The 25,763-nt window shown below is 40.1% G+C and overlaps 1 protein-coding gene across 1 annotated transcript in view; it reads left to right on the top strand.

Annotated features, from left to right (window-relative positions):
* Positions 1 to 25,763, top strand: part of LOC126175350 (N-acetylneuraminate 9-O-acetyltransferase) — a 269,896-nt gene that overhangs the window by 216,349 nt on the left and 27,784 nt on the right. The window contains exon 12 of the mRNA XM_049922083.1: positions 13,946 to 14,052. Coding sequence (XP_049778040.1) covers positions 13,946 to 14,052 — 107 coding nt within the window. The remainder of the gene's footprint in view (positions 1 to 13,945; positions 14,053 to 25,763) is intronic.

The following is a 25,763-nucleotide window of genomic DNA, read 5'->3' as shown; positions in this document are numbered from 1 at the left end:
TTGTCAAGAAATCTGACGAACAGCCTAAAGAATTCTTCCAATATGAGCTGGCACGCTATCCTCTCTCTCTGTTTGATGCATCTGGAATGAGGAAGACTCCCAAGTCAGTGTTATATGACTTGTTCACACCACTGAGTGATGTAAACCTGGAAGAAGTAGCATTTGTCATCGATGGTGGATTTCTTCTCCACCAGGTTGTATGGAAGAATGATGAAACATTCCAGTTAATGCTAACCAGATAAGTTGAATATTTAAAAAGACACTACAGTGGAAGTGCGACAAGTGTGGTGTTCGATGGCTACCCAGAAGACCTGCCCACTAAGAGCATCAAATATGCTGAGCGTCTCCACCAAAGCAAAAGACACACTACTCCTGAGGTCATCTTTACTGAGTTAATGATGGTGACTATGACTCAGGAGCAATTCCTTTCCAATGACAGAAACAAAGAACATCTCATTAGCTTGCTTATTTTGAGGCTTGAAGATGAAGGTTTCTCAGTAAAGCAAGCTAATGAAGATGCAGACCACCTAATTGTTGCCACTGCGCTTGAGGTATCATAGGAACATGAGAAGGTTGTGGTTGTTGGTGAGGATATGGACCTTCTCATCATGCTAGATGCCCCAGCCACACCATCAGCAAATATGTATTTCTTGAAACCTGGAAGAGGAAAGACCTCATCAAAAGTATTTGGTTCCAGCAGTTCAAACTGGCAAACAACATCAGAAGGCCACGCAGATTTCTCCATGCCGTAAGTGGATGTGACACGACTTCAGCACTCCTTGGTCAGGGCAAGAAGAAGGTGGTTAATCTACTGATCAAAAATAAATGTCTTCTGGAAGACATCAAACCTTTCGTAGAGCATGACACTCAAGCTGAAGCTATTGTCGAAGCTGGCCTCCGATTTTTAACAACCCTCTATGGAGGTACAGCAAAATACGCTTTAGACAAACTGCGATTCAACCTGTTTTCCAAAGCACTTGTGAAATCGAGATTCACCCTAGTATCCCTGCCACCACCGTCGGAAGCAGCTCGCCAGCATTGCTTGAGGACCTACTTACAAATACAAATGTGGATAGGACACCAGATGGATCCGCTCCTCTGGAGGTGGCAGACTTCAGAGATTGGTCTTGGCCCCGTTCCTACCTCCAAAGAACCAGCTCCACAGTCTCTTCTCTCAACAATTCCCTGCAAATGCAACAAGGGCTGTGCAGGTTGTTGTGGGTGTCAGAAGGCTGGTATTAATTGTGCATTAATTTGTGTCAACTGCAAGGGGAACTTGTGCACTAACTCCCTTCAACCAGATGAAACTGATGAACCAGATGTTGATGAAGACCTGGACTGTATATATGAGGTGACAAAAATTACCGACTTGTAGGAGCTGAATGATGGGGCGTCGGACTCGGAAATTACAGACTTTGAGGAGCCGAGTGGTGCAATGACAGTCAAACGTCGCTGTATGTGAAATTTGTGTATGTACCTACTTTTACCCTTTTCCTCTCATACATTTATGTAAAATTTTGTAATTACAAAATATAATAACCACTACTTAATTTCAAGGAGTGTCTCTCCCTTCCTCCTCCTTCATATCAGTTGAATGGGTATCACTATATTATATCGAGGGTCAAGAATGGAGACCCTGCATCTGACAAAAGACAAATTTTACAGGGGAGCTAAAAAATGTAACTTTTTAATAAAAATTTTGATTGCTTTGATTTTTTTTTATTTAGAACATAATCATTTATTACTCTCAGGTTGTGCATTGTCTTTTTTGCATCATTTTGTTATAGCATTTTTTTTTCACTTAAAAGTTTTTTTGAGCCATGACTTTTTCTGACATCTGTCAGACACAAGGTCTCAGTTCTTAGCCCTCAATATATGAAAAACTTTTAAATATTATTTTTCAAATTTTACAAAATTTTAATATTTTATTTTATTACTATATTAAATAAGTACAAGACAATGCGTTGCTATAGTTCTGTATTTAAAAACATGTACATAAGAATTACTGAAGAACTACATTTGAAATTGTCTTCATTGATGATGAGAAATGGTCCAACTTTAGTGAGGAGCTGTACGCAAATGGGTAGTCCAATAAATTCACTTTTGGTTTCATTTAATGCAGAATTTATCTCTCCATATCTTTTTTATGAACGACATTATTGATAGGTGGGTTAGTTTCAACGATATTACCAAAAAACAGAGGTTAAAATGGAAATTTTTCATGAACATGTAAAATTAGTCCATTCTTGAAGAGCACTAGTATAGAAATGGGTGGTCCAAAAAATATGCGGATGGTCTCATTCAGTGCAGAATTTCATGCCCTACAATTTTTAATTCCTCTATGTTTTTGATATTGTGAGTCATTTATGAGATATAATCACAAAACTGAAAAAATACCCCTTTTTCGGCTACATTTTTGCCCCCTACCACTTTTCCACAACTTCGCCGATGGGGAAAACCTAGGATAGTTATATTGGGCCACAAATGAAGCCATTGAAACAATAAAACCTTTCGTAGCAATTATTTCCGATTTGTCTAAGTTTTAGGTTTAACCCTACTTGACTATAACACCTCTTCCTCTTTGTGAGCACAACATCTCACTAATTATGGAGGGATGCTGACTCAGTTTTTCTGGATAGCAAATGGGAATTTGCAGTACAGAAAATGGCCCAGAGATCACCAGTGTGTGTGTGTGTGTGTGTGTGTGTGTGTGTGTGTGTGTGTGTGTGTGTGTGTGTGCAGTGACTGATAGTGAGATGTTAGTTAATGGTGTAGCACTACATTATTTAGTAAGTTATTTGTAGAAAAAGTATTGTACAGTAGTAAGTTATTTGTAGAAAAAGTATTGTACACAAGAAGTAAATCTAATGATTGTGTCTAACTAGAAGTCTGTAAATATATGTGTATATGAATTGGCGTATTTTTAATTGGTCCAAACTTGTAAATACTTTGACATGTCCTATATCCTTGTAAAAAGATATCTATGGATGAATAAAGCTGCTGCTGCTGCTGCTGCTACTACTACTGCCACTCACTCTCAGTAACAGATGGCTGTCAAATGAATGGGAGTGTCACTTGACAAATGACAGTACATGGTCATTGTGTGCCCTAATGTACTTCACATGAAATGGAGAAAAGTGGGTTTGTTGAAGTTTGTATAGATTTGTGAAGTAAAGAGTGCAAAATCTGCAATGAAAAATGGGAATGGAGATGGTAAATACAATAACAGGAGAAATATTTATAGGTTTAGGACCAAGAAGGAATAAGAGGAATACTGAGATTATGGACCAAAACAGAATGGCCATAGAAGTTTTGACAAAGGTAATGATTCCAGTACCAGAGGAACAGAGAACCAAGAAATGCAGTGAACATAGGATCATTAGTTTAATTTCACATGCAGCTAAAGTTGTGTTAAGAATCATGAGTAAAAGAATGAACAATTGCAAGTTATCAAGACTTAAGTGAGTTTGAACATGGCGTTATAGTTGGAGTACGAGCCAGGTAGCAATGAAGTGGGGTTTTCCCCATATGACCATTTCACGAGTGTATTGTGAATATCGGTAATCTGGTAAAACATCAAATCTTTGACATTGCTGTGGCCAAAAAAAGATTCTGCAAGAACAGGACCAACAATGAGTGAAGAGAATCATCCAGTATAACAGAAGTGCATCCCTTCTGCAAACTGCTGCAAATTTCATTGCTGGGCCATCAACAAGTGTCAACATGCAAACCATTCAAAAAAACATCATCGATGTAGGCTTTCGGAACCGCAGGCCCACTCATGTATCCTTGATGACTGCACGACACAAAGCTTTATGCCTCACCTGGACCTGTCAACACCGACATTGGACTGTTGATGACTGGAAACATGTTGCCTGGTTGGACGAGTCACATTTAAAATTGTATTGAGCAGATGGACATGTACAGGTATGGAGACAACCTCATGAATCCATGGACCTGCATGTCAGCAGTTTACTATTAAAGCTGGTGGAGGCTCTATAATGGTGTGGGACGTGTGCAGTTGGAGTGATACGGGACCCCTGTCATGTCTAGATGTGACTGTGACGGGTGACATGTAAGCAAGCATCCTGTCAGATCACCTGTAGCCATTCATGTCCACTTTGCAATCCGACAGACTTGGGCAATTCAAACAGGACAATACGACACCCTACAAGTCCAGAATTTCTACAGAGTGGCTCCAGGAACACGCTTCTGAATGTAAACATTTCTGCTGGCCACCAAACTACCGGATAAATTCTAGTGTCCTATACCACCCGTCGGCTTTGACCAGTGACGTCATTCGTAAGGCAAAGATGGTGCAATGGAAAATGTATGAATGTAACAGATCATACTGATAAACAAACAAATGTAGCATGCCGTAAAATAATACACTTAATGCAGCTATTATTTACACGCGAATTTCATTTAAACGAGTTGAAAATAACTGAAATAAATAAGAACACGAGAGCAATTATGAGTGCATATATTATATTATATTTTCCACATGTACTGCAAAAACGATCTAAATAATGAACCGTCAAATAGTTGGAATCTGTAACTAGAAGCAACCTACGTAGGAGATCATTCCTAGTTAGCGATTCCAATATTACTGTTTGTTGCGCTAAAATCTTATAACATATCTGAAACGTGCTTAAAAAATGATATTCTTAGTGAACTACGGAATACGACTAGAAATGCAAAACTGACCAAGCCCTGGAACTGATAACTATACTACACGAAAGTCACAACAGGCACAGTAACTCCAAAACAACACTCAGTAAAACTGATACATCAGGAATGAAAGTAAAATGTAGAGCAGTATAGCAAAAACATCGAAAAGGAAAACATAAACGTGGCTATATAAAAAGAAACTTACCGCATATGAACTTCCAAAGGAGTCAAAGACCAAGGCTGACAAGAACGAAATAAGGACATAACAAGAAATAATAATGTTAGAATGTCAAACTGTAATGAAAGAAGCAAAATCCAGAATAACTAATGAAAAAATAATAAGAAATAGAAACTGCAAGGCACAGATGAGGTACCACCCAAATCAGTTCTTCCCTACCACCCGCCCTTAATCAGACGTGAAATTTAAAATAATAAAAAAAATGAAACCACGAGTCAGTCACATAAACCCTCTGGCAGAGACACAGCAATACCCCTCGGCCCACCATTGTAACCAGAAAATATTAAAACAGAAAAACCTCCCTCCAGAGAAATGAAAAAAGTAGCGCTCGCACAATACAGGAACATAAAAAAAACGCAACGTAAAACAAGAAAAAAGTATCAGCCCCACCAACACCTTACTAACAAAATGAGGCTTGTACATTTTGCTGACTACTTTCATAAAGGCAAGAAATAAATAATAACCTTTAGGAATACTCTTCCTCCATCAGTATTGATCTAAATGGCCTTGCAACACTGAAATCCTTCTCTTTCCCCGCCCAACAACAGATTTTACAGCGATAGTATTAGTACATGCCCCCGTCTTATAATCTTGAAACTGAATATTGTGATTCACGACCAAATGATGATAACCCCTTTCACTCAACCCCTTGCACTAAGCAAACCCATCCAACATGACTACAGAACCTTCTTCCACATAGTCTTCTATTAAAGATGTCAAGACTTCCTTTGTCTGATTTGGTACTACCGTAAATACAACATGAGCACAATCTCCTCCAGAAACTACTACTCCAAAAACCTAAAGCCCAACAACCTCGTTCCCCCTTTTGTACTTTCTCTTTCGAAAGTGAGACAGACTCGTCTACTTCAACTATAACCCCTGCCCCCCCCCCCCCCCCCCCCCCCCTCCCAAATGACCCCCTAGACTTTATAAATTCCTCGCAGACTTCTCTACAAAATGAGAACCAGTCTACTACAGTGCCACACGAAACCCCTGCTTCGTGCATGACAGATTTGCAATAATAGGGCCTATTCATAGCAAAAATAGGTTAGCATGACAGTTACTTCTAAATTCAGCCTCGATCTTTCAAACCACATCCCCCTGTATATGGATCTCCATATGTTATTTTTTCTGCACGTCCACATGTATACATCGGAAGTTCGTGATGACCCAACCTTTCTTCAAAACCCTATAATTTCCACAGACAGTGCACTTGCAAAATCCAGCAATGATGCCCAATAATTGCAAAAATTGTATTGTTGATTTATGGTCACTCATTTTCTGAAGCAGAATTTTCACAGTAAAAACAACTGACTCATCCATAACGAACAGCATGAGAAATCAAGACCTTATAAATCACGACTACTTATAAATCACAACTACTTTCATTAACAAAAGATGGTGAAAACAAATTACGAGATGAAAACAAAATAATCTACATCGAATTTTTAATATACGTGCATACGAGGAAATCCAGAGAAATCATTTGTCATTCATCGACTCCAATCTGCAGCATAAACAAAATAACATCACGCATTACGTCATTGGTCAAAGCCGACGGGTGGTATCGGACACTAGAATTGACCCAAACTTCCCAGATGTGAACGTTATTGAATATATCTTGGATGCCTTGCAATGTAGTGTTCAGAAGAGATCTCCACTGTCTCATACTCTTATGGATTTATGGACAGCCCTCGAGGATTCATGATGTCAGTTCCCTCCAGCACTACTTCAGACATTAGTTGAGTTCATGCCACAACGTGTTGTAGCACGTACCAGTTTCTTCGGCTCTTTAGTGTGAGTGTGACTGAAGAAGCAGGTCTAAAAATGAAAAAGACAACATGCTTATACAAGTGTTTCATAGACCTGGTAAAGGTATTCGACAGTGTGGCTTGGGACAGGTGTGCAATTTAATTAGGGAAAAGAGAATGAAATAGTAATGCTGATGGTGTATAAACTCACTATATTTAAATCAAAAAGTGTCAGTAAAAAAGAGAGGAGAAAGTATCAACTAGATGAAATTGGATAAGGATTAAGACAAGGCTACTGTCTTTCCCCCAACATTTTAAATCCCCTGGCTGAGAAGGGGACAAAACTTTGAGTAAGAAGAATGTGGTGTTTGAGATAGTGCTTCTAGCAGTGGATGGAAAATAACTGCAGGAAATAATGGATATCAATGAATCTAAAGGAAAGAACGGTGAAGTGAAAATCAACACAGAGAAAACAAAAATTGTGGAGGAAGTAAAATGGTAAACATAATGCTGAATGGAGAAACATTAGAACATGTGAAAAGCTTTTTACACCTAGGAAGCAAGATGGATAGTGACTGAAAATGCAGCACAGAAATTAAAAGCATTATAGCAATGGCAAAAGAGGCATTTGCAAGAAAAGCAGAGTTTTCTGCATCGATAATGGATAAATAGTTGAAGAAAAGACTGCATTACTGATACGTGTCCAATGAGGGAGAAACATAGCGCTAGGCTGGAGGCTTTTGTGATATGGACATAGTGGAAGATGGATGGAATGAGCTGGATGGAAGGGTGAAAAGTTATCCGGTACTGCAAAGAACACGAGAGACCATTACTGAGTTCAATAAAAATACAGAAAGGAACTAGATAAGACATATACCAAGGAGGAAAGAGAGATTAGTATATAAAAATAAAAAAAAGAAAAGAAACTGTCTTAGAAGGGCATATGGAAGGGTGGAGAAAGAGAGGGAGGAAGAGTTTAGACATCCTGTATGATGGGCAGCATATACGCATATACTGCAGCTATTAGAAGGAAGTAATGGACTATCAGAAATACACACACAAATGATATGCTAACATAGCAGGATACGATAACCACTACCACTACTACTACCACTACTACTACTACTACTACTACTACTACTCTTACAGCTAATACTATTATTGTTGCTCCTCTCTGTATATGTGTATAATGCTGTAGTAAATTTCAATATTCCACAAACAAATCAGTCCCAGACTCTTCCAGGAATTACAAATCTGAAGTCGTAAACAGACTCATTCTGATGTTTAAATGGAGTTACTTCCACTGAGACATCACAGTTATACATCAGTTCTTCATGTTCCTTGTAGGGGAAGCCCCTATCCTTGATATGCATGCAGTAATATGATAGAGCTTATGTGAAGGACATCGACAATGTGTCTGTGCTTTTGTCTCCTTAATGTAGACTCCTATGCTCAGACTATGCAGGTAACATGTGATCAGTTACATAGGATTCATTCATGCTAAAGTAGAATTTTAATAATTGTGTGAAAATGCATGCTAAGTTACATGGGCTGCAGCTTAGAGGGTGGAGTCTGTCATTAAATGTTAACATGTTATTGTGAACATCCAAGAAGTGTGTGAATGACACCCATGTGGCCTCTTGAGTGTGAGTGATGAGCTATGTAATGTTATCATCTTATTCATAGATTGAAACTGAAACAATGTATCCATTGTTGTTTTGACCTGTAAACCATTTACCAGGTAATGTGACATAAAATCTGTGGCGTCATCCATTGCTGTGTTGTGCAAATGCCACAATATGAAGTGCTGTATCCCAGTTTCTCTCTTTGGTTCCAACATTCTTTGAGAGTATGTGTCCAGCATTTTACTAAAACATTCTACGAGGCCAGCAGCTATCATTCTGTGAACAGTGTTGCGCATTAAAATTACGTCAAACATGAGTCTTGACTGAACCACTTTTCCATCAGAGATCATTGCTATAGTGCTCAGTGCATAGAAATTGTCTTTCACAAGAAAGATTGTGGTTTCAGAGCTCCATCAATATGTACAGCCTTGGTGAAAGTGTAGTGAATGAACTAGCCAGTGCACACTGTTATCCATTTATTCACAATGGCCAACTTGAGAAACCTTCGGAAAAGGTAAACTGTAGTCCAGTGAAATGGGGCAACTGCAGGATGAGTTGGTACAAGATATTTTGGGGGTAAAAGAGGCGGCACATGCTCAAGTCATTGGCAGTCCCTATAGTGGCTTACATAATGTCAGACAGATCATTAGATAACTGGCTAATGATACATACTTCTGAATATATCAAAAACCTTCGAAGAACACAGTAGACCTGATGTCAGAGCATCATGCAAATAGTTGTGGAGTGACAGATTATTCCATCTCTTCCTCACAATCGGACAAAAGATGTCCTTGTGAAAACATTGTTAGGCATGCAGGAAATTTTTACTGTACACATGTTGGGTTTATCGATAGTCAAGAGTTGGGGTGAGATGCGCGAGCACAGAATGTTACAAAAGCATGCCACAGATTGAACGTCTCCACCTGCTGTGAAGGATTGCTTATGCTTTGGTGTTGCAGCTTTTGGAAGCCAGAGAACAAAAGGAGCTATATAGAATGACAATAGCTAGAAACAATTCAAAGAAGTAGAGATGAAACGTCATTCTTGTATGTTCTGTTCTGAGATTCACTTCAGATACGTTTTTCTGAGTAATAAAATATTTGGCATCTAACATAAATATTAAATACGAGAAGCAAAATACAGAAGAGTTCTTCTTAGAGGTTACATGGTTTCGTACCTAGCTTAGTCTGAAGCTCTCTTACAGACCTCAATCTTGTGCAGACAGTGAAGTAGTCTCGTGGTACAATTAGAGGCCAGCATAGCAGGTCCATTGCACCAAACAAGCAGAATAATGTGACTGTAAATCTTGAATAAAGTAAAAGTGTGCATGAACAACATCAGGGTGACAGACTGTTAGTGAAGTTGTTGGCTCAGTTAAAACTCATAAAACTCATCACTTGAGCCCCCTAAGACTGATCACACTTCAGCGAAGTGCACTGCAAGTGAGCTGGAGTGATAAGCAACCATTTCTGTATCAGTGGGTCATAATTCTATTTGTACAATTTTCTTTCTACAGCAACTTCTTCCTTCCTTAAGGCCTCCATGGTCTTCAGTAATGCTGGATATTCCCTTTGTTTTGCTGCAGTGTTCTTAAGTTCAGTGATGAGTTGGGAAGCACTAGTGCTGTAAAGTTCTGGCACTTGATTCCACGAAAGGCAGCCGTATTCCTGAAGCTGTAGTTCACCTCTCATTTATGTGAAGATTTGCCAGGAATGACACATGGTTCAGAAACCATGTTAAACTGTAGATCCCCTTTCCCTGGTGGGATTACTGGGGTAGGGTAGGCACACTCAAGTCGCAGAAGCATTGTCAAATTGGAAGACTTGCCCCAGCCCATTGAGCTACACGAAATCATTGTTATTATTAATATCCATCTTCCCAATCATAGTAATCGATCCTTCTGGATTGTCATTCACATAAAGGATGGTGATCAGTCACAACAGTGAATGGCCTGGCATACAAATAGGGTCTGGACTGACTGGTTGTCCAGACAACAATAAGGCACTCTTTCTCAGTTTGGCTTGCAGCAGTGCCATTCTGTAGCTGAATTGAGTCTGGAATACTTGTTACCTTCCAAATGATTTGTTACCATGATGCTATCAATAATACTTTTTACCTTAACTATTTTATTGTGCTGTTCAGAATTCTCTTGATACAGTGAACCTGCTAAGCAGTAACACCAATTCTTGCTGTGTGACTTCTTCAACTGCGGAGGGTCGAGAAGTGGAAGAGAGCTTTGTAGAGTCAAGTTACAAAATGACATAACAGCCTTTTTAAAGAACTCTTCTTTATTTTGTTGCTCTTATTTAGCAATTACAACATTGAGAGAACAGATCTCTTATTAATCAGAACAGTGTCTCCAAACCGAATCTCTGAACAGAAGAGCAGAGAAAGGCATTCCTCATCAGCTTCTTTCAACTGTTTCTGGGCATTGTTGTTCTCGACTGCACCTCTTGTTCTCTGCCTTCCAAAACACTGCCAACTCACAACACCAAAGCATAAGCGAACCCTTCACAGCAGATGGAGATGCCTAATTGCTGACGTGGCTTGGTGATGTTCTGTGCTTCCACATCTCACTCTGACTCATTCATCAAACCAGAATGTGCACAATTGAAAGTTTTTACACAAACATTTTTCATCTGATTGCGAGGAATAGATGGAACATTATGTTACACCCCAAGTCATAGAGTAATTCTTCTCAGACTTGGAGAGTACTCTGCAGGCAAAGCACTCAGTGCCTGCCTATTTGCACTAAAGGTGTGCATATCCCATAACCACTACCAAGTGTGTGTATTTCTGTCTTGGCATTGTCACCAAAAAGTGCTGGACTAGAGAGGATCTCAGTAACGTAAGATGCAGATAAGGAAACAGATGTAACTTGAGTTCAGAACCACAGATACCAAGGCCTTAAATGATAAGGGCGGTATGATGCATACATTGTGTGGTACTTCGAGTATGTACTTTCATAGCACAGTTAGAGGTGTGATAGAGTGCATTCCATTGTGTTTTATATTTTTATTTCAGACAATAAAAACCCCCTGTTTCTCCATCAATGTAGTAGTTTGCTGTCCTATTCACAGGAAATTGTGTCACAGCAACTCTAGTGAATAGCAGATTTTTGACAGTTTTATAATCCTCTCATGCTTTTTGCAATTTTGTAGCATGAAGAACAATAAACTATGTCACTTGGATATTTCTGATTTACAATACAGTGAGTTACCACAGTATGCTTTTTTTTACATCTTCTCAGTGGATTTTGACAGTTTTATAATCCTGTCTCACTTTTTGCAATATTGTATCATGAAGAACAGTAAATCATGTCACCTGAAAGCTTAAAGTTCCCAGTTTGTTTATATACACTGACCAGCCAGAACATTATGACCACCAACCTCCTATCCACACCCATACAGACAGTAGCAGTGTCACCTTGTGAGAAATGACTGCTAGTCACACACATGCATGGTGCATGTAGTTCCAGTGAGCATGCTGTCTGTATGTATTCTGTGGTGTGTATAATGGATAAGGCGCACTATCTGTGTGATATTTGATGAGGGCAGATTGTGATGGCCCATAGGTTCAGCAGGAGCATTTCGGAAACTGCACAGTTTGTTGAGTGTTTGAGCAGTACTGTGGTGCATGTCTTCAACATGTGGCAAAACGAAGGTGAAACCATGCCTAGACATCATGGGGTTGGGCGACCACCCCTCCTTACAGGTGTTGGACATTGTAAGCTGTTAGGCTGGGCAGGCTGGAAAAACAGAACAGGTGGTGAACTGTCGTAGAACTAACATCAGACTTTAATGCTGGGCAAATTACAAGTGTATGTGAACACAAAGTGTATTGAACACCTCTAATGATGTGTCTCTGCAACCGATGACCCATGCATGTGCCAATGTTAACACCACGACATCGGCAAGTATGGCTGAAAATGGCACGTGACCATCGGCACTGGATGTTGGTGCAGTGGCAGAGCATTGCACGGTCTGGTGAATCCTGATACCTTCTTCATCATGCTGCTGGGAGGGTGCGAATCCATCGTCTTCAAGGGGAAAGCTCTATGACACGAGTACTGCTGGACAGAGACAAGCTGGTGGTGGCTCCATTTTTCTCTAGGGAACATCCATGTTGGCATCCATGGGTCCAGTGGAGCTCATGCAAGATGCCATGATGATCAAGGAGTGTTCTACACTGATTGCGGACCACATACGTCCTTCATGATGATCATGTTTCCTGAGGGCAGTGGTATTTTTTGGTAAGATAATGTACCATGTCCCAAGGCCAATAATGTGACGGAGTGGTTTAAGAGACACAGTGGTGAGTTCCAAATGATGTTGCCCCCCCCCCCCCCCCTCCCCTAACCTGATCGAACACATCTGGGATGTGATTGAATGTGGTGTCAGAACTCATTGCCCTCTCTCCAGAATTTATTGGAGTTAGGTTACTTCTGTGTGCGCAACCTACTCATTGCTTCCCTGCCACAATGTGTCATCACTGTTATTCATTCCAAAGGTGGCCAATACCGGCTATTAGGTAGGTTGTCATAATGTTCTGGCTAATCAGTGCAGAGACCCCAAATATATTTTTGTCATTTTTTGTTGTGAATTATTTATTATGAGAGAAAGATGAGAAATTCACAGCCTGGCAGCACGAACTGTAGTTTTAGATCAAAAGTGCACTTAATGCTGTAAACCCCTTTTTGACCAGCAGTTTTCAAATGAGTAGTTTCCATCCCCAATGTGCAGTTCTGGAAGATCTGCAAAATATTTATCTGTGGATGTCACAGCCTCTTCACCAGTGTCTGAATGTTTTCCAGTCACGAATTTTTATATACTGTGTGTAGAACCCTGTGGTAATTAGGGTGCCAGATCCAAAGAAGAGTATGGATGATTTGACAATTCGTATGATAATGGCAAATCCTTAGTAGAATATAAATAACTAAAGTAGTCAAGGTAACCATTGAGCCAACACTGCATCTTGCGCTCCTTATAAACAATCCTTCACCAACTTGGGATGAATATCTGTCGGCAATAAACCTCTCAAAACAAGTAATTTCATTACTTTACGGTGCTGTACATTATTCATTTGCACAAAACACACATAATGGTTACTTTTAAAAACTGTGTAAACAAAATTATTTCCCAGATCAATTTGCCACTTCAGTTATGTTATTACAGAACATATACTAACATAAAAAAGTGTTTCACTTATATTAATGCCATTTCTGTGCCTGACTGAGAATTTGTGACCTTAACTTTCCACTTACTTTAATAGGTGTCAGGAACTCTAGCTTCACTTGTGTGGTAGAGATTTATTTATAATAACCATCAGATTCATTTGGCATAGCCTCAGTTTCTTCTGTGCTTTCTTTTCCAAGGTGTGAGGTTTAGTGGGAGGCTGTTATGGGGGCCAGTGATCATAGGTCATGATCTTTATAAGTACATTTTTCAAATAAAATTCTTTGTAGCTGTATAGCATATGAGATGAAGTGATGTTAGTAATTGGACGTATCGAAATTGGGCAGGGAAGGAGGGGATGGTAGCTAAAATCACTCAATGTCTTCATGATAATACATGTTTCATGAATGTAATAGGATACTGAAATTTCATTAATTTTTCCAGTTTGCATATGTAGCTCTTAGTTAATTTTTTCTTTCGTTGCAGGTTTTCTTTGAAAAGGTATTTGTTACACGCCCATGGAAAGCCTTATTTGTTACAACAGATGATGATATTCATGAATGGTGGTTTCGTTGGAAGCTGGACCGATACAGGTATGAAACTGTTTTGTCACCTCATACATTTAAATCGTACCCAGGCTTATAAATAATAAGTACAAGGAGACCAAATGGCTGGAAAGTACATACTTGCAGGAAGTGAAATATCTGCACTGTCAATATAAATTAAGAGCAGGAAAGGTGACAGTGGAAAAAAGAAATTGCAAAACGATGAAAAAAGATGATAGGCAAGAGCTAAAAATACTATATGGACAAAACAGGAAGACTAATCCAAGAAAGCCAATAAATTGTCATCATCATCGTCATATAAGACTGATTATGCCTTTCAGCGTTCAGTCTGGAGCATAGCCCCCCTTATACAGTTCCTCCATGAACCCCTATTCAGTGCTAACATTGGTGCCTCTTCTGATGTTAAACCTATTACTTCAAAATCATTCTTAACCGAATCCAGGTTCCTTCTCCTCGGTCTGCCCCGACTCCTCCTACCCTCTACTGCTGAATCCATGAGTCTCTTGGGTAACCTTGCTTCTCCCATGCGTGTAACATGACCCCACCATCTAAGCCTGTTCGCCCTGACTGCTACATCTATAGAGTTCATTCCCAGTTTTTCTTTGATTTCCTCATTGTGGACACCCTCCTGCCATTGTTCATGGTGTGGGTTCCTGTAGTCATGTCCTAGTTTATGAACCATGGGCAGCGTATGAGTGGCCAAGTAAGTGGTCCCGACAGTCGAGATACCAGTTACTTTGGAATAAGGCTGGGCATCTCGGACATATTCTGAGTCGTGGTCACCTTTGTGCTCATACGACAAAGACTACCAAATCCACCGGTTAGTCCCTCAGCCGTTAGGGGTAAAACCCAATGGGACTCGGGGCAAGTAAGGCTAGCAACCTGCTTCCCTGGTACTTTAAATATGATGCTGGCAACAATCAGAGCCAATAAATTGTATGAAAGGAAAAATCATTTCACCCATTCTCTCTCCTTGTAATTTTGCAGTTTTCTCAAATGACATTGGACCTGTTGGCTTCTGTCTCAGATTCTTCAGCTGACATTTGTTTTCTTGATGTTTCACCAGTTGTCTTTACATTTTCCCTACAAGTTGGTAAAAACTGATCAGTATAATTTGTTTGTAATAAGCTAATAATGATATGCATTGTGTGCTCCAGAATGGTGTTTACACTTGTTAAATGTTGAGACATATTATGAAACATCAGTATTTATTAGTCTGAAAATTATTTAGCCTAGAAATTGGCATGCTTGACATCTTTGTTCTTTGTCAGAAAGAGATCTGCCAGTGTACAAGTTGCCAACCAAAAGCGAGAGAAGTAAAAGTGCTGGGTATTTTATTGCCCTCCAGTCACACCAAGTGGTTTAACCTCTAAGGAATTACATTTGTTCTTTGTACTCCTCTCCTTAATCTGTTTAGGAGTTGGTAAATCTTCCAGTTTACTTATCTACCAGATGACAGAGCTTCCCCAGGTGGCATCAATTTCTGTTTGGTGTCTGAATGCACTACATATGATATCTAACAGTTTTCCTAATAAACACTTTTCATCTGGACTGCCATTTCTATGTGGATGGATAGTGTCTGTACAGAGGGTGCTATTAATTGTACGCGTTATTTCATATAGTAAAGTATGAGGGTGGTTTGAAAAGTTCTTGGAACAGAATAGAAAAAAAGTTCTTACATCACAAATTATTTTCATTTTTCAATGTAGTCTCCTTGTAGATTAATGCACTTGGTCCAACAATTTTCCAGTGCCTTGATCCCATCTCAAAAATGAGTTTCCTCCAGGCCTGCAAAATAGTTGTCAACTCTGGCTATCAAATCTTTGTTTGAAGTGAGTCTTCATCCACCACGAAAAATTCAGTTTTGGGAAGAGATGGAAGTCTGACATAGCCGTATAAGGTGAATAAGGCAGGTGTGGCAACAATTCATACCTTAGTTCATATATTTTTGCCGTAGTGACAGCACATGTGTGTGGGCTCACATTGTCGTGATGGGAGATGACTTTCTTCCTTGCTGAATCTGGCCTTTCTTCACATGTCTTTCATTGCAATTTGTCCATGAGGTTAGCATAGTATTCTCCAGATTTGTTTGAGTGGGGAGATAATCTACAAACAGAATCCCCTTCACATCCCAGAACACTAATGCCATGACCTTTCCCGCCAAAGGAATTGTCTTTGCTTTCTTTGGTGGTGCAGAGAATGAGCATGTTTCCATTGCTTTGACTGTTATTTTGTCCCTAGAGTATAGCTGTGCACCCGCGTAAACAGAAAGCGACCACAGTTAATAATGCTATTTATTAAGAACAAATAGCTTATGTTGTACATGTTGGCTGATGTTTGTTGTGGCAAAAGTCCCTTTGGGTGGTGATGTCTCACAGCAAAAATGTGAATAAAAAAGGATTGGTGTGCAGCAGGGAAATGTGTTCTTGCTGTATATTAATGATCTGGTAGACAATATTAATAGTAACTCAGACTTTCTGCAAATGATGCAGTTGCCTATAATGAGTACTTACTGAAAGAAGATTAGCAGCTTGCTTTTAATGTTCACAAATATGAAATTTTGCCCTTCACAAAATGAAAAATCATAATATCCTATGACAACAATGTTAATGAGTCATAACTGGATCTTTCAACTCGTATAAATATCTGTGTTTAGCTATGTAATCTTTCTTTTTAAATATATTTTTCCCACGTGGAATGTTTCCCTCTATTATATTCATATGTAATGTAATTGGGTAGATAAAAAAATCTACTCAGCCAAGCGGTGGCAGAACACGTACGTAAAAGAAGGTTATAATTAACCAAGCTTTCAGAGCCAGTGGCCCCTTCTTCCAGCATGGGGGTTGAAAGGGAAGGGAGAGGGATGAAGGAAAAGGACTGGACAGGTCTAGGGAAAAGGGCAGATTTCAAAAAAGTCATCCAGAACCATGGGTCATGGGAGACTTACCAGATGGAATGATAATGAAAGACTGACTGCTGGGGACTGCACTGAATGGGATTTGAAAACCTGAAAGCTTAAAGGCAGGGTAATATGCAAGGCAGAGATTACTGCTAAAACAGTGCAGACAAGTTAATATGTGTGAAAAGCTAAATGCATTGTACGTAACAGAAGTGTTTGGGGGGGGGGGGGCAGTGAAAAATAGGCAGGAAAGACCATGAAGGATGTAGAAAACTAAAACAGAGTGAAACAAAGAGTAGTTACAGTGAAGAAAACCTGAGACGGAAGAAATTAATGTAAATTAAGGCCAGGTGGATGGAGAGAACCAGGAACATATTGTATTGCTAGTTCCAACGTGTGGAGTTCAGAAAAACTGGTGTTCGGGGGAAGAATCCAAATGGCACATATGGTGAAACAGGCATTGAGGTCATGACTGTCATGTTGCAGAGCATGCTTTGCAACTGGGTGAGGTGTGTTACCAGTTTACACCCTCTGCCAATGCCCGTTCATCCTAACTGCTAATTTGGTGGTAGTCTGAGATTTTCCCACCAACTTAGAATAGCTTTTCATTACCCTCCCAGTTTCTGCAATGTCCTTGTCAAACCCTGTGCTCCTTCTGCACCCATCTCCCTACCCTATGGCTCCTATCCCTGTAGTGGTCCCCACTGCAAGACTTGTCCTATGCACCCACCTACCACCACATACACCAGCCATGTAACTGGCAAAACATATACCATCAAAGGGACAGCCACCTGTGAAAAGACATATGTCATGTACCAGCTGATATGTAAACACTGTTCAGCCTTTTACATCAACATGACTACCACCAAATTATTGATTAGGATGAATGGGCGTAAGCATTGGGTGCATAGTGGCAACATGCAATATGCTGCTGCAGAGTGTGCTCTACAACGTGGCAATTGTGACCTCAGTGCCTATTTCACCACAAACGCCATCTGGATTCTTCCCCCAGACACCAGTTTCTCAGAATTCCGCAGGTGGGAGCTAGCACTACAATATGTTCTCGCCACCCACTTGATCTTAATTTATGTTAATTTCTTCCATTTAAGCATTTCTTCACAGTAACTATTCCTTTTTTCACTCCCTTTTAGTTTTATACATCTTTAGTTTACTGGCCTGTCTATTTTCCACCATTCCCCTTGCCACCTCTGTTATGTACAATGCACTTAGCTTGCAAATTGTAACCTTCTTTTATGTGCGTGTTCTGCCACTGTTTGGTCAGTAGATTTTTTTATCTACCTGATAACATTATATTGCCAAAAATGTGTTGTTTGGTTTTAACTATTTGCAAGATATGAAATGAAACAATCACAAGGCACGGTTGTAGATAAACTAGGTGGCAGACTTTTGTTTATTGGTAGAATAATAGAAAATGCAGTCAATCTACAAAGGAGATTGCTTGCAAAAAACCTGTCCAACACAGCCTAGAATAGTGTTAAAGCGTATGGGAGCCGTACCTGATAGCTAGATTTGGAAGAAGCACTAATAACTGATACAATGGGAATCACTCTCTGTCATGCACTTCACAGTGGCTTCAGAGTATTAATGCAGATGCAGATATAGATGTAGTAATGCTGGTTGTTTACTCCATTTGCTTCCTGTAAGCCTCCTTAGCAGTGTTTCTAGTGGTTCTTCCTGTTTTCTTATGATATGGTGTTGTATGTAGATAGGGTATCTCAAACTTTTTTGATGAAATTGATCAAGGCAATAGTGTGTCAATAACCAATTATATTGAAATAGGGAAACAATGGCCAGAAATGCATATTTATTGTATTGTGGACATACACAGCATACACCGCATAACCACAAAGTAGCTCAAGTAATTGTTCAAAGCAATGATCACCAATATCAATGCATGTAGTGCAATGGTTCAAAGATCCCAGGTATCTGTTGTACACTGGAACAGGCATTAGATGATAAACAGTGCAAACCCCTGACCGCTAAACAGCCATAATGTACACAACTTAGCTCATAGCACGTGTGTCATGTGACAACTACATGCATTGCACCAGCACATTAACCCATTAACCTGTCTCCCCCCCCCCCTCCCCCACACACCACTATGTCTGATGTCAGTTCTCCATTGCATCATACAGCTTGAGATGTGTCCATGGTGAGGTGTGATACTATACATAGTGCGTGACACCTGCTCAAAGATGGAACATTATTCCTGACTAGAGTTGGCAGACATGCATTTAATATACAGTGCAGTTGGATGTAGAGCTCATAAAGCAGCACAAATGTACAGAGAATACCTTCCCCCAACAGGTGTAATCCTACTTGGAAGACTTTTCTCTCTGTGGATACCAACTTAAGAGAGAAGGTGTCATTCACACCACAGAGAGCCAGCCAGGGTTCCCACCAAAGACACTCAAAATGATAGAATCTGAGGAGATGGTGTTGGATCATGTGGCTGACCACCCAGCAAATAAGTACCCATCAACTTGCCCACAAAATGAATGCTTCAAAGGATACAGTGTGGAGAGTACTGGTGGATCAGGTATTACACCCCTCATAAAGAATGTGTGCAAGCACTGGGACCAGCAGATTTTGAGCCCTGAATTCACTTCTGTCAATGGATTATCCACTGCAGTGCTGTAGTGCTGAACTTCGTACAATGTGTATTGTTCACAGATGAGACCTCATTCACCTGCAATGGTGTTTTCAACAGCTGTAATACCCATATCGTGAGGACAACCCTATGCCACCTACATCACTGGCAGCCAGCAATGATTTTCTGTCAATATATGGGCAGGCATTATCCAGGGTCATGTAATAGGACCTTATTTGCCACCTCCCCATTTTGACTGTTCCATGTTACCTTGTGTTCCTGCGAGATGTGTTGCCACAGTTCTTGGAAACTGTACCACTTGTCCACGAATGGATGTGGTTTCAACATGAAGGTGTACCAGTCCACTTTGATGTTAATGTCTGTGAGCATCTGAACAACATATACATTCAATGTTGGATTGGAAGGAGAGGTCCTGTCCTACAACCAGCGCAGTTGCCAGATCTTGCATCTCTGGAATTTTCCTGTGGGGTTACGTCGAGATATTGGTGTGTGAAATCCCCATAGAAACAGATGAATATCTGTTTGCTAGAGTTCAAACTGCCTCTCCCCTGGTACAACATACAACAGGTATCTTTGAGAGAAGAACTTTATGCACTGTTATTACACGTGCATTGAGACCAGTGATTGTCACTTTAAACAATTACTATGAGTTACATTGTTGTTATGCAGTGTGCGTGGTCTATGTTCATAACATAATAAATATCGATTGCTGACCATTGGTTCCCTGTCTCAATATATTCAGTTGTGGACCCACTATTACCTGTCAGTTTGACCAAAAGGTTTGATACCATGTGTAAGTGTATGCTCCAAGGTGACTCAAGGATATTTCAGGTTGAAGCATTGTTGCAGTTAAGAGCTGAAACCTGCTTCTCGTGGGATGAGCTACAGTTTGAGTATTGGACTTGAGCTGTTTAGCTCCATGTTTTGAAATACCTTACACAGGTTGCAAAATGGAGAGGTGGACAGAATTTCTTGCAGCAGATGAGCCTTTCCTCATTAAGTATTGCAGTTAGTTTGGTTTTGCTCCAGATCACCTGCATTAGATTTGAGATCAGGCAGACATTTTAGACTTAGCAGCCAATGCTGAGTTACAAGCAATATTGTTGAGACCAAGTGTACAACCTCTGTTGCAATTTTTTTAATAGCTTGAGTCATTTTAGTCATTGTAAATGCTGACAATGAGTCCCACCTTAAAGAGCTGGTTGTCTGTTTTTTTGCTAGTGTTTCTTTTGCTAGTATCAACATTTTGCAGTAGTTGACTCACACTTGCACCTAGGGTAGCAGCATTGGTGCGAACAACATAAGAATCATTATAGAGGCATTTGAAGAGTTCCCATATCTTCTGGTGAGCTTTAACAGAAATTTAAATTTTCCAAGGTCCAGTATCTCAATATTTTTTCCTTTTGTCAGGAAGATAACAATTTATGGTGAGATTCTACTGTTTTCAAACCGTATGAGTCAATTTAAAATAATTCACATGTATTCTTGCAAGAGAGCTTCTACTTCTTCATTCTTACTAGGATTGTGTGAATTCACAGACATGATTTCACTTCAGAAGTAAACTGATGTTATTATGATATCATATCAGTGAAGAAGTGCTTATCTGCCCTCAACTTCGGGCGCTGATAACCACGCAGTTGAGCGCCCCACAAACCAAACATCATCATCATCTGCCCTCAAATCTGCAGACTTAACACAGTTTGATTTCTCTTCCATTAAGGAACATTTTGTAGACTACAACTCCTTTATTACTAAATGCCATTAGAAACGTCTTTGCGCACACACACACTTAGATATGCTCTGCATAAAATTTGGTATTGTTATTTTTAGGATGTTGCAGAGGGTGTGTTGATGCAACTGTAACAATTACATAAAATTAGGGAAAGGCAACCCCTCATCTGTAGCAAACAGATGTGTGGTGCACAAAAACTTGTAACGGGAAACAGTATTTGCATTAGCTTTTGAAGGCAGGATTTTCAGTTAAGTACAACTCACCTTCATTAGTTGCACCAACATAACAGCCAGAACATAACTGATCTCCTTTGCAGAGAATTGATGCCATTGTTACTGTATCTGTTTTTAATGTGTGTACAGTATATACATTACAGAGGAAATTTAATTTAAACAAATGTACCAAATAACATATTCTGTAAGCTGTGCTGATCTAAATCACAATAAATAAAATATTTACAATAAGGAAGATATATCCTGTATACCTACTGTTAAACAATCCACATTAGCACACTCATAAAATAGTAATATATTGTAGGCCAATGAAGAAGGCTGTAAATATTGGGTAGGTGACATATACCACCCAGATCTTTAGTGCATAGCAATAGATAGTTGTAGTGTAATTCATCTCTGACTTGGAGAATACTCTGAAAGGATAAGGTATCACCTTCTCATCGCCTTCTTGATTTTGCACTAAAACTGCACCAATTCCAAAACCACTAGTGTTGATATGAAGTTCTGTTAGGCATTCTCACCATGTGATGCTAGGATTGGAGGTGATTATATGGCTTCCTTAAGGAAAAGGGAAGATGTTTCTTGTACCTCATCCAAAGAAAATTTGCCGTCTGCCTACAGTAGTTCTTGCAAGGATCATGCCATGGTACAGAAACCTTCATGAATCACTGGTAGTATGAGCACATTCCAAGAAAACTTCTCAAATCACGAATGTGCTGTGGAATTGAAAAATGTGCTGCCTCTTATTTTCTCTGAGTTGGGATGGGCTCAGTTCCCGTGAACTAGGTGCCCCAAGATTTTTATTTCTTGGGCACCATAGATACTCTTTTTTTTGGTTTAAGGTAGAGACCAGCAGTCTGAACACTGTTGTCAGGCACCTTAGATATTCTTCAGATGTCCTCAAAAATGGCAAGCAGTGTAGACTGTCATCAGTATGTGGCAATGGATAGACACCTTTCTTCGTGATTTTGTTCAGTTGGTGGTAGTTGATACAGAAATACCATGTGCTATTCTACTTCTTCATAAAGACCACAGGAGAGAATGAAGGACTGTTGGAAGGTTCAGTGATGTCATCTTCCAGCATCTTCTCCACTTCCAAATTGTCTCCTTTAGCCTTAGACACCTTACCGTATACGAATGCTGGCAAATCGGTGAATGTGTGTTGATATGGTGGGTGATTTATCATGAGCTGCTTGCTCTATCATTTCGCCACCCTGGATTTGAAAGCATCCAAAAACAGACATGGAACAGCTATCAGTCATCGACATTGTCCCTCAGACAGGCCAGATTCTATTCCCAGTTAAATAGAAGCGCATGATTCTTCATTGATGATACTAAGCTTCCCTTCCTGGACAGTTTGGTTATCTTTCAGGATCATTATATTTAGGATGACTTTTGGTTGCTCTTAACAATTAATAATTGAAAATGCTCCTTGACCATCTAAAATGGTTAAGACCATTGTTGGTTTTTGTAATTGACAAAAGCTCCACAGTTTAACTGAATACCTTGACTGATGATTGAAACTAGTTTTGTCATTGCTAGTGGTGGGATAAAAATGTCTCCAACAGTAAACAAGCTGAGCAGGGTAGCACAGTGGTTAGCACACTGGACTTGCATTCTGGAGGATGATGGTTCAAACCTGCATCTGGCCATCCTGATTTAGATTTTGCGTGATCTCCCTAAATTGCTTAATGCACATGCCAGGATGATTCCTTCAAAACAGCCTTTCCTTCTCCATCTTTCCCTATTTGAAGCTTGTGCTCTGTCTGTAATGACCTCGTTGTCAATGAGACATTAAGCACTAATCTCCTCCTCCTCCTCCTCCTCCTCCTCCTCCTCCACAGAGCAATCTTTGCTAAGGGTACTTGTTGGAATAGCTTTGGCGGTCTGGAGTTCTTATCTTCCACAATCTGCTGTGACTGCTCGTGATGCCTACAAGAAGTCCCCTTAGAGAGTAACATTATGACCACATTCTGATAAAATGATGAATTCGAAGGGATGTGTTCTGTCACTGATAGTTATTCTTGCAATACATGTTCCAGGTGGCAGGACGTTTTTCCTGTTTGTGAGTTTCAGCATAGTTTATCTCATGGAACATAGTTTTATTTAGCTGATGACAAGAGCTCGGATAGGCCGGGTCTTGATAACGATGTCAGTGAGATTTCCTAAAATCTTGCCCACTGTCGTCTATGGAGGATTCTCGCCCTGTGGTGGTGTCAACTTCATATTATGTTACTTTGATCGGTTTTCCTGAACTCTGCTGCTAGGAGACGGACTGGTACTTCCATACGGTTGTGGGGAACATCTGTGGCGTGTTGGGGATTGACTTTGTTCAGGGTATGGTGATGGGCTTCCTCCCACAAGTTCACTATAATCGTCTCCAGTTGACTGGCGTGAATAGGGCTGTCATGGTGATTGACATCTTGTAATAGGATACTAGTTCTCAAACATTCATCTTCTCTCTCTGCAGTCTCATACAAGGTCTCCAGATCACCTCCACTGTGAAAACATTCCATCTTTTGTTCTGTATCATCCAAATCTTCTCTTTTTTTTGGGGGGGGGGGGGGGGGATGTTGTACTTGGGAGATGAATTGATTTGATCTGTGTTGGTCAGACACTGTATTGTTGCTTGACGGTTGCAGAATAAGTCAGAGATAATTGGTCCCTTCTTTTTGGTGTGTTTGACAGGTGGTGGAAATTGAGCCAAAGGTCAAAACACCTGTTCTTTGACATTCTCAATACCCTCCTGATGGATGGAGTCGATATTCATGGCTCCTATCTCTTTTGTACTTGGTCAAGCTATTCTGGTTGCCACTTCTGTTGTTATCTGGCATATGAGAGAGGCAGGAGCTCTCATCTCTCACAGTCTATGACTGGTTGTGTTGCCTGTGAGAAGTCCCTGTCACTAGTCAGATGAGAGCTGCCATAACTGCTACAGGGGCGCCGTTTGGGAAGTGGTCATGTCTCTTTTGTTCAGTTATCTTCTGTTTCAATTCATCAATGTGCTGGTACCACTTCATGAATTCCTCTGTTCCTGTGGCATAATTTACCAGAAGACAATGGTACATCTCTTTTGTGACTCTTTTCATCAAATGTAAGATCTTGTCAGCTTTCTCTCATACCCCAGGTAGTAAGAGAAGAGATAAAGCACTGTATGGTGGCCAGAAATGTGGGACTGAGTTCACAAGAGGTGAAAGCTATGAATCTCTATCCCATTCAAAGAATGTCAAAGAACAGATGTATTGACATTTGGCACCAGTCCCTGCCTATAGTCAAGTGCACCATGAAGAACAGGTTTGGCCAACTTGGACCTATGCCTCAACTGTGAAACAATGGCCAAGTACCAGACCAACACAGACATAACCAACTCCTCAACCAAGTATAAAACAACACAGAACAACAGGCATTTGGAAAAAGGAGGCCTAAATGCAAATATGATGCCCTAGACACATTGTATGTTACAGCAGAGAAACATTGTGAATATTCGACTATTAAGCCACAAGATGTCAATGGTGATGGCAGCCCTATTTACACCAGTCAGCTGCAGACTATTGTAGCTGTACCCCAGACATGGTTGCTTCCCAGTATGCTTTAGCCATTTCCTGTTGCCATACAGAAGTACCAGACACTCCCTTAGCCACTAAAATCAGGAAAATTGAATGAGGTGACCATCCATGGAGGTGAAGTCGCCAAAGATGAAAATCCTCCGTGGATGACATTTATCAAGATGTCAAGGTATGGAAAGAACAACTATGAATGAGAGAATGCAACCCTTCAATTTTGTCATTTACAGCATGTAGTCATAGTGTTGCTCTTTACTGGGACTTCTCACAGGCGACACAAGCAGTCATAGACTGTGAGATATGAGAGCTCCAGATTGACAAAACAATTATAACAAGCACACATAACAAAAATTGCTGTGGGCAGTGTTTGCCGTTGAAGACATTATCCTATCATCATCAACAAGACGAGTTCCACTCATCACCAAGATGCATAGTTAAACTGTGAACCTTTTATCGACTGCAAAAAGATATTCATACTCACAAGAGAAATCTATGTGCCAGTAATAATCATAAGCACTATTGATGTCCAAGAAGAACTTTGTATCACTAATTGTTATGAACAGCCACAACTCATCTGTAAAGGTATGTGTGTAGGATCAGCCAAACCAGTCCAAGTTAGGCAGCTTAGTCCCATCGCCAAAGAATTGTCCTCCACTATCACTACAGATATTTGCAGGGG

The sequence above is a fragment of the Schistocerca cancellata genome, chromosome 3 (genome assembly GCF_023864275.1).
Source record: "Schistocerca cancellata isolate TAMUIC-IGC-003103 chromosome 3, iqSchCanc2.1, whole genome shotgun sequence".
Taxonomy (NCBI): Eukaryota; Metazoa; Arthropoda; class Insecta; order Orthoptera; family Acrididae; genus Schistocerca; species Schistocerca cancellata.
This window is presented reverse-complemented; position numbering and strand designations above follow the sequence as displayed.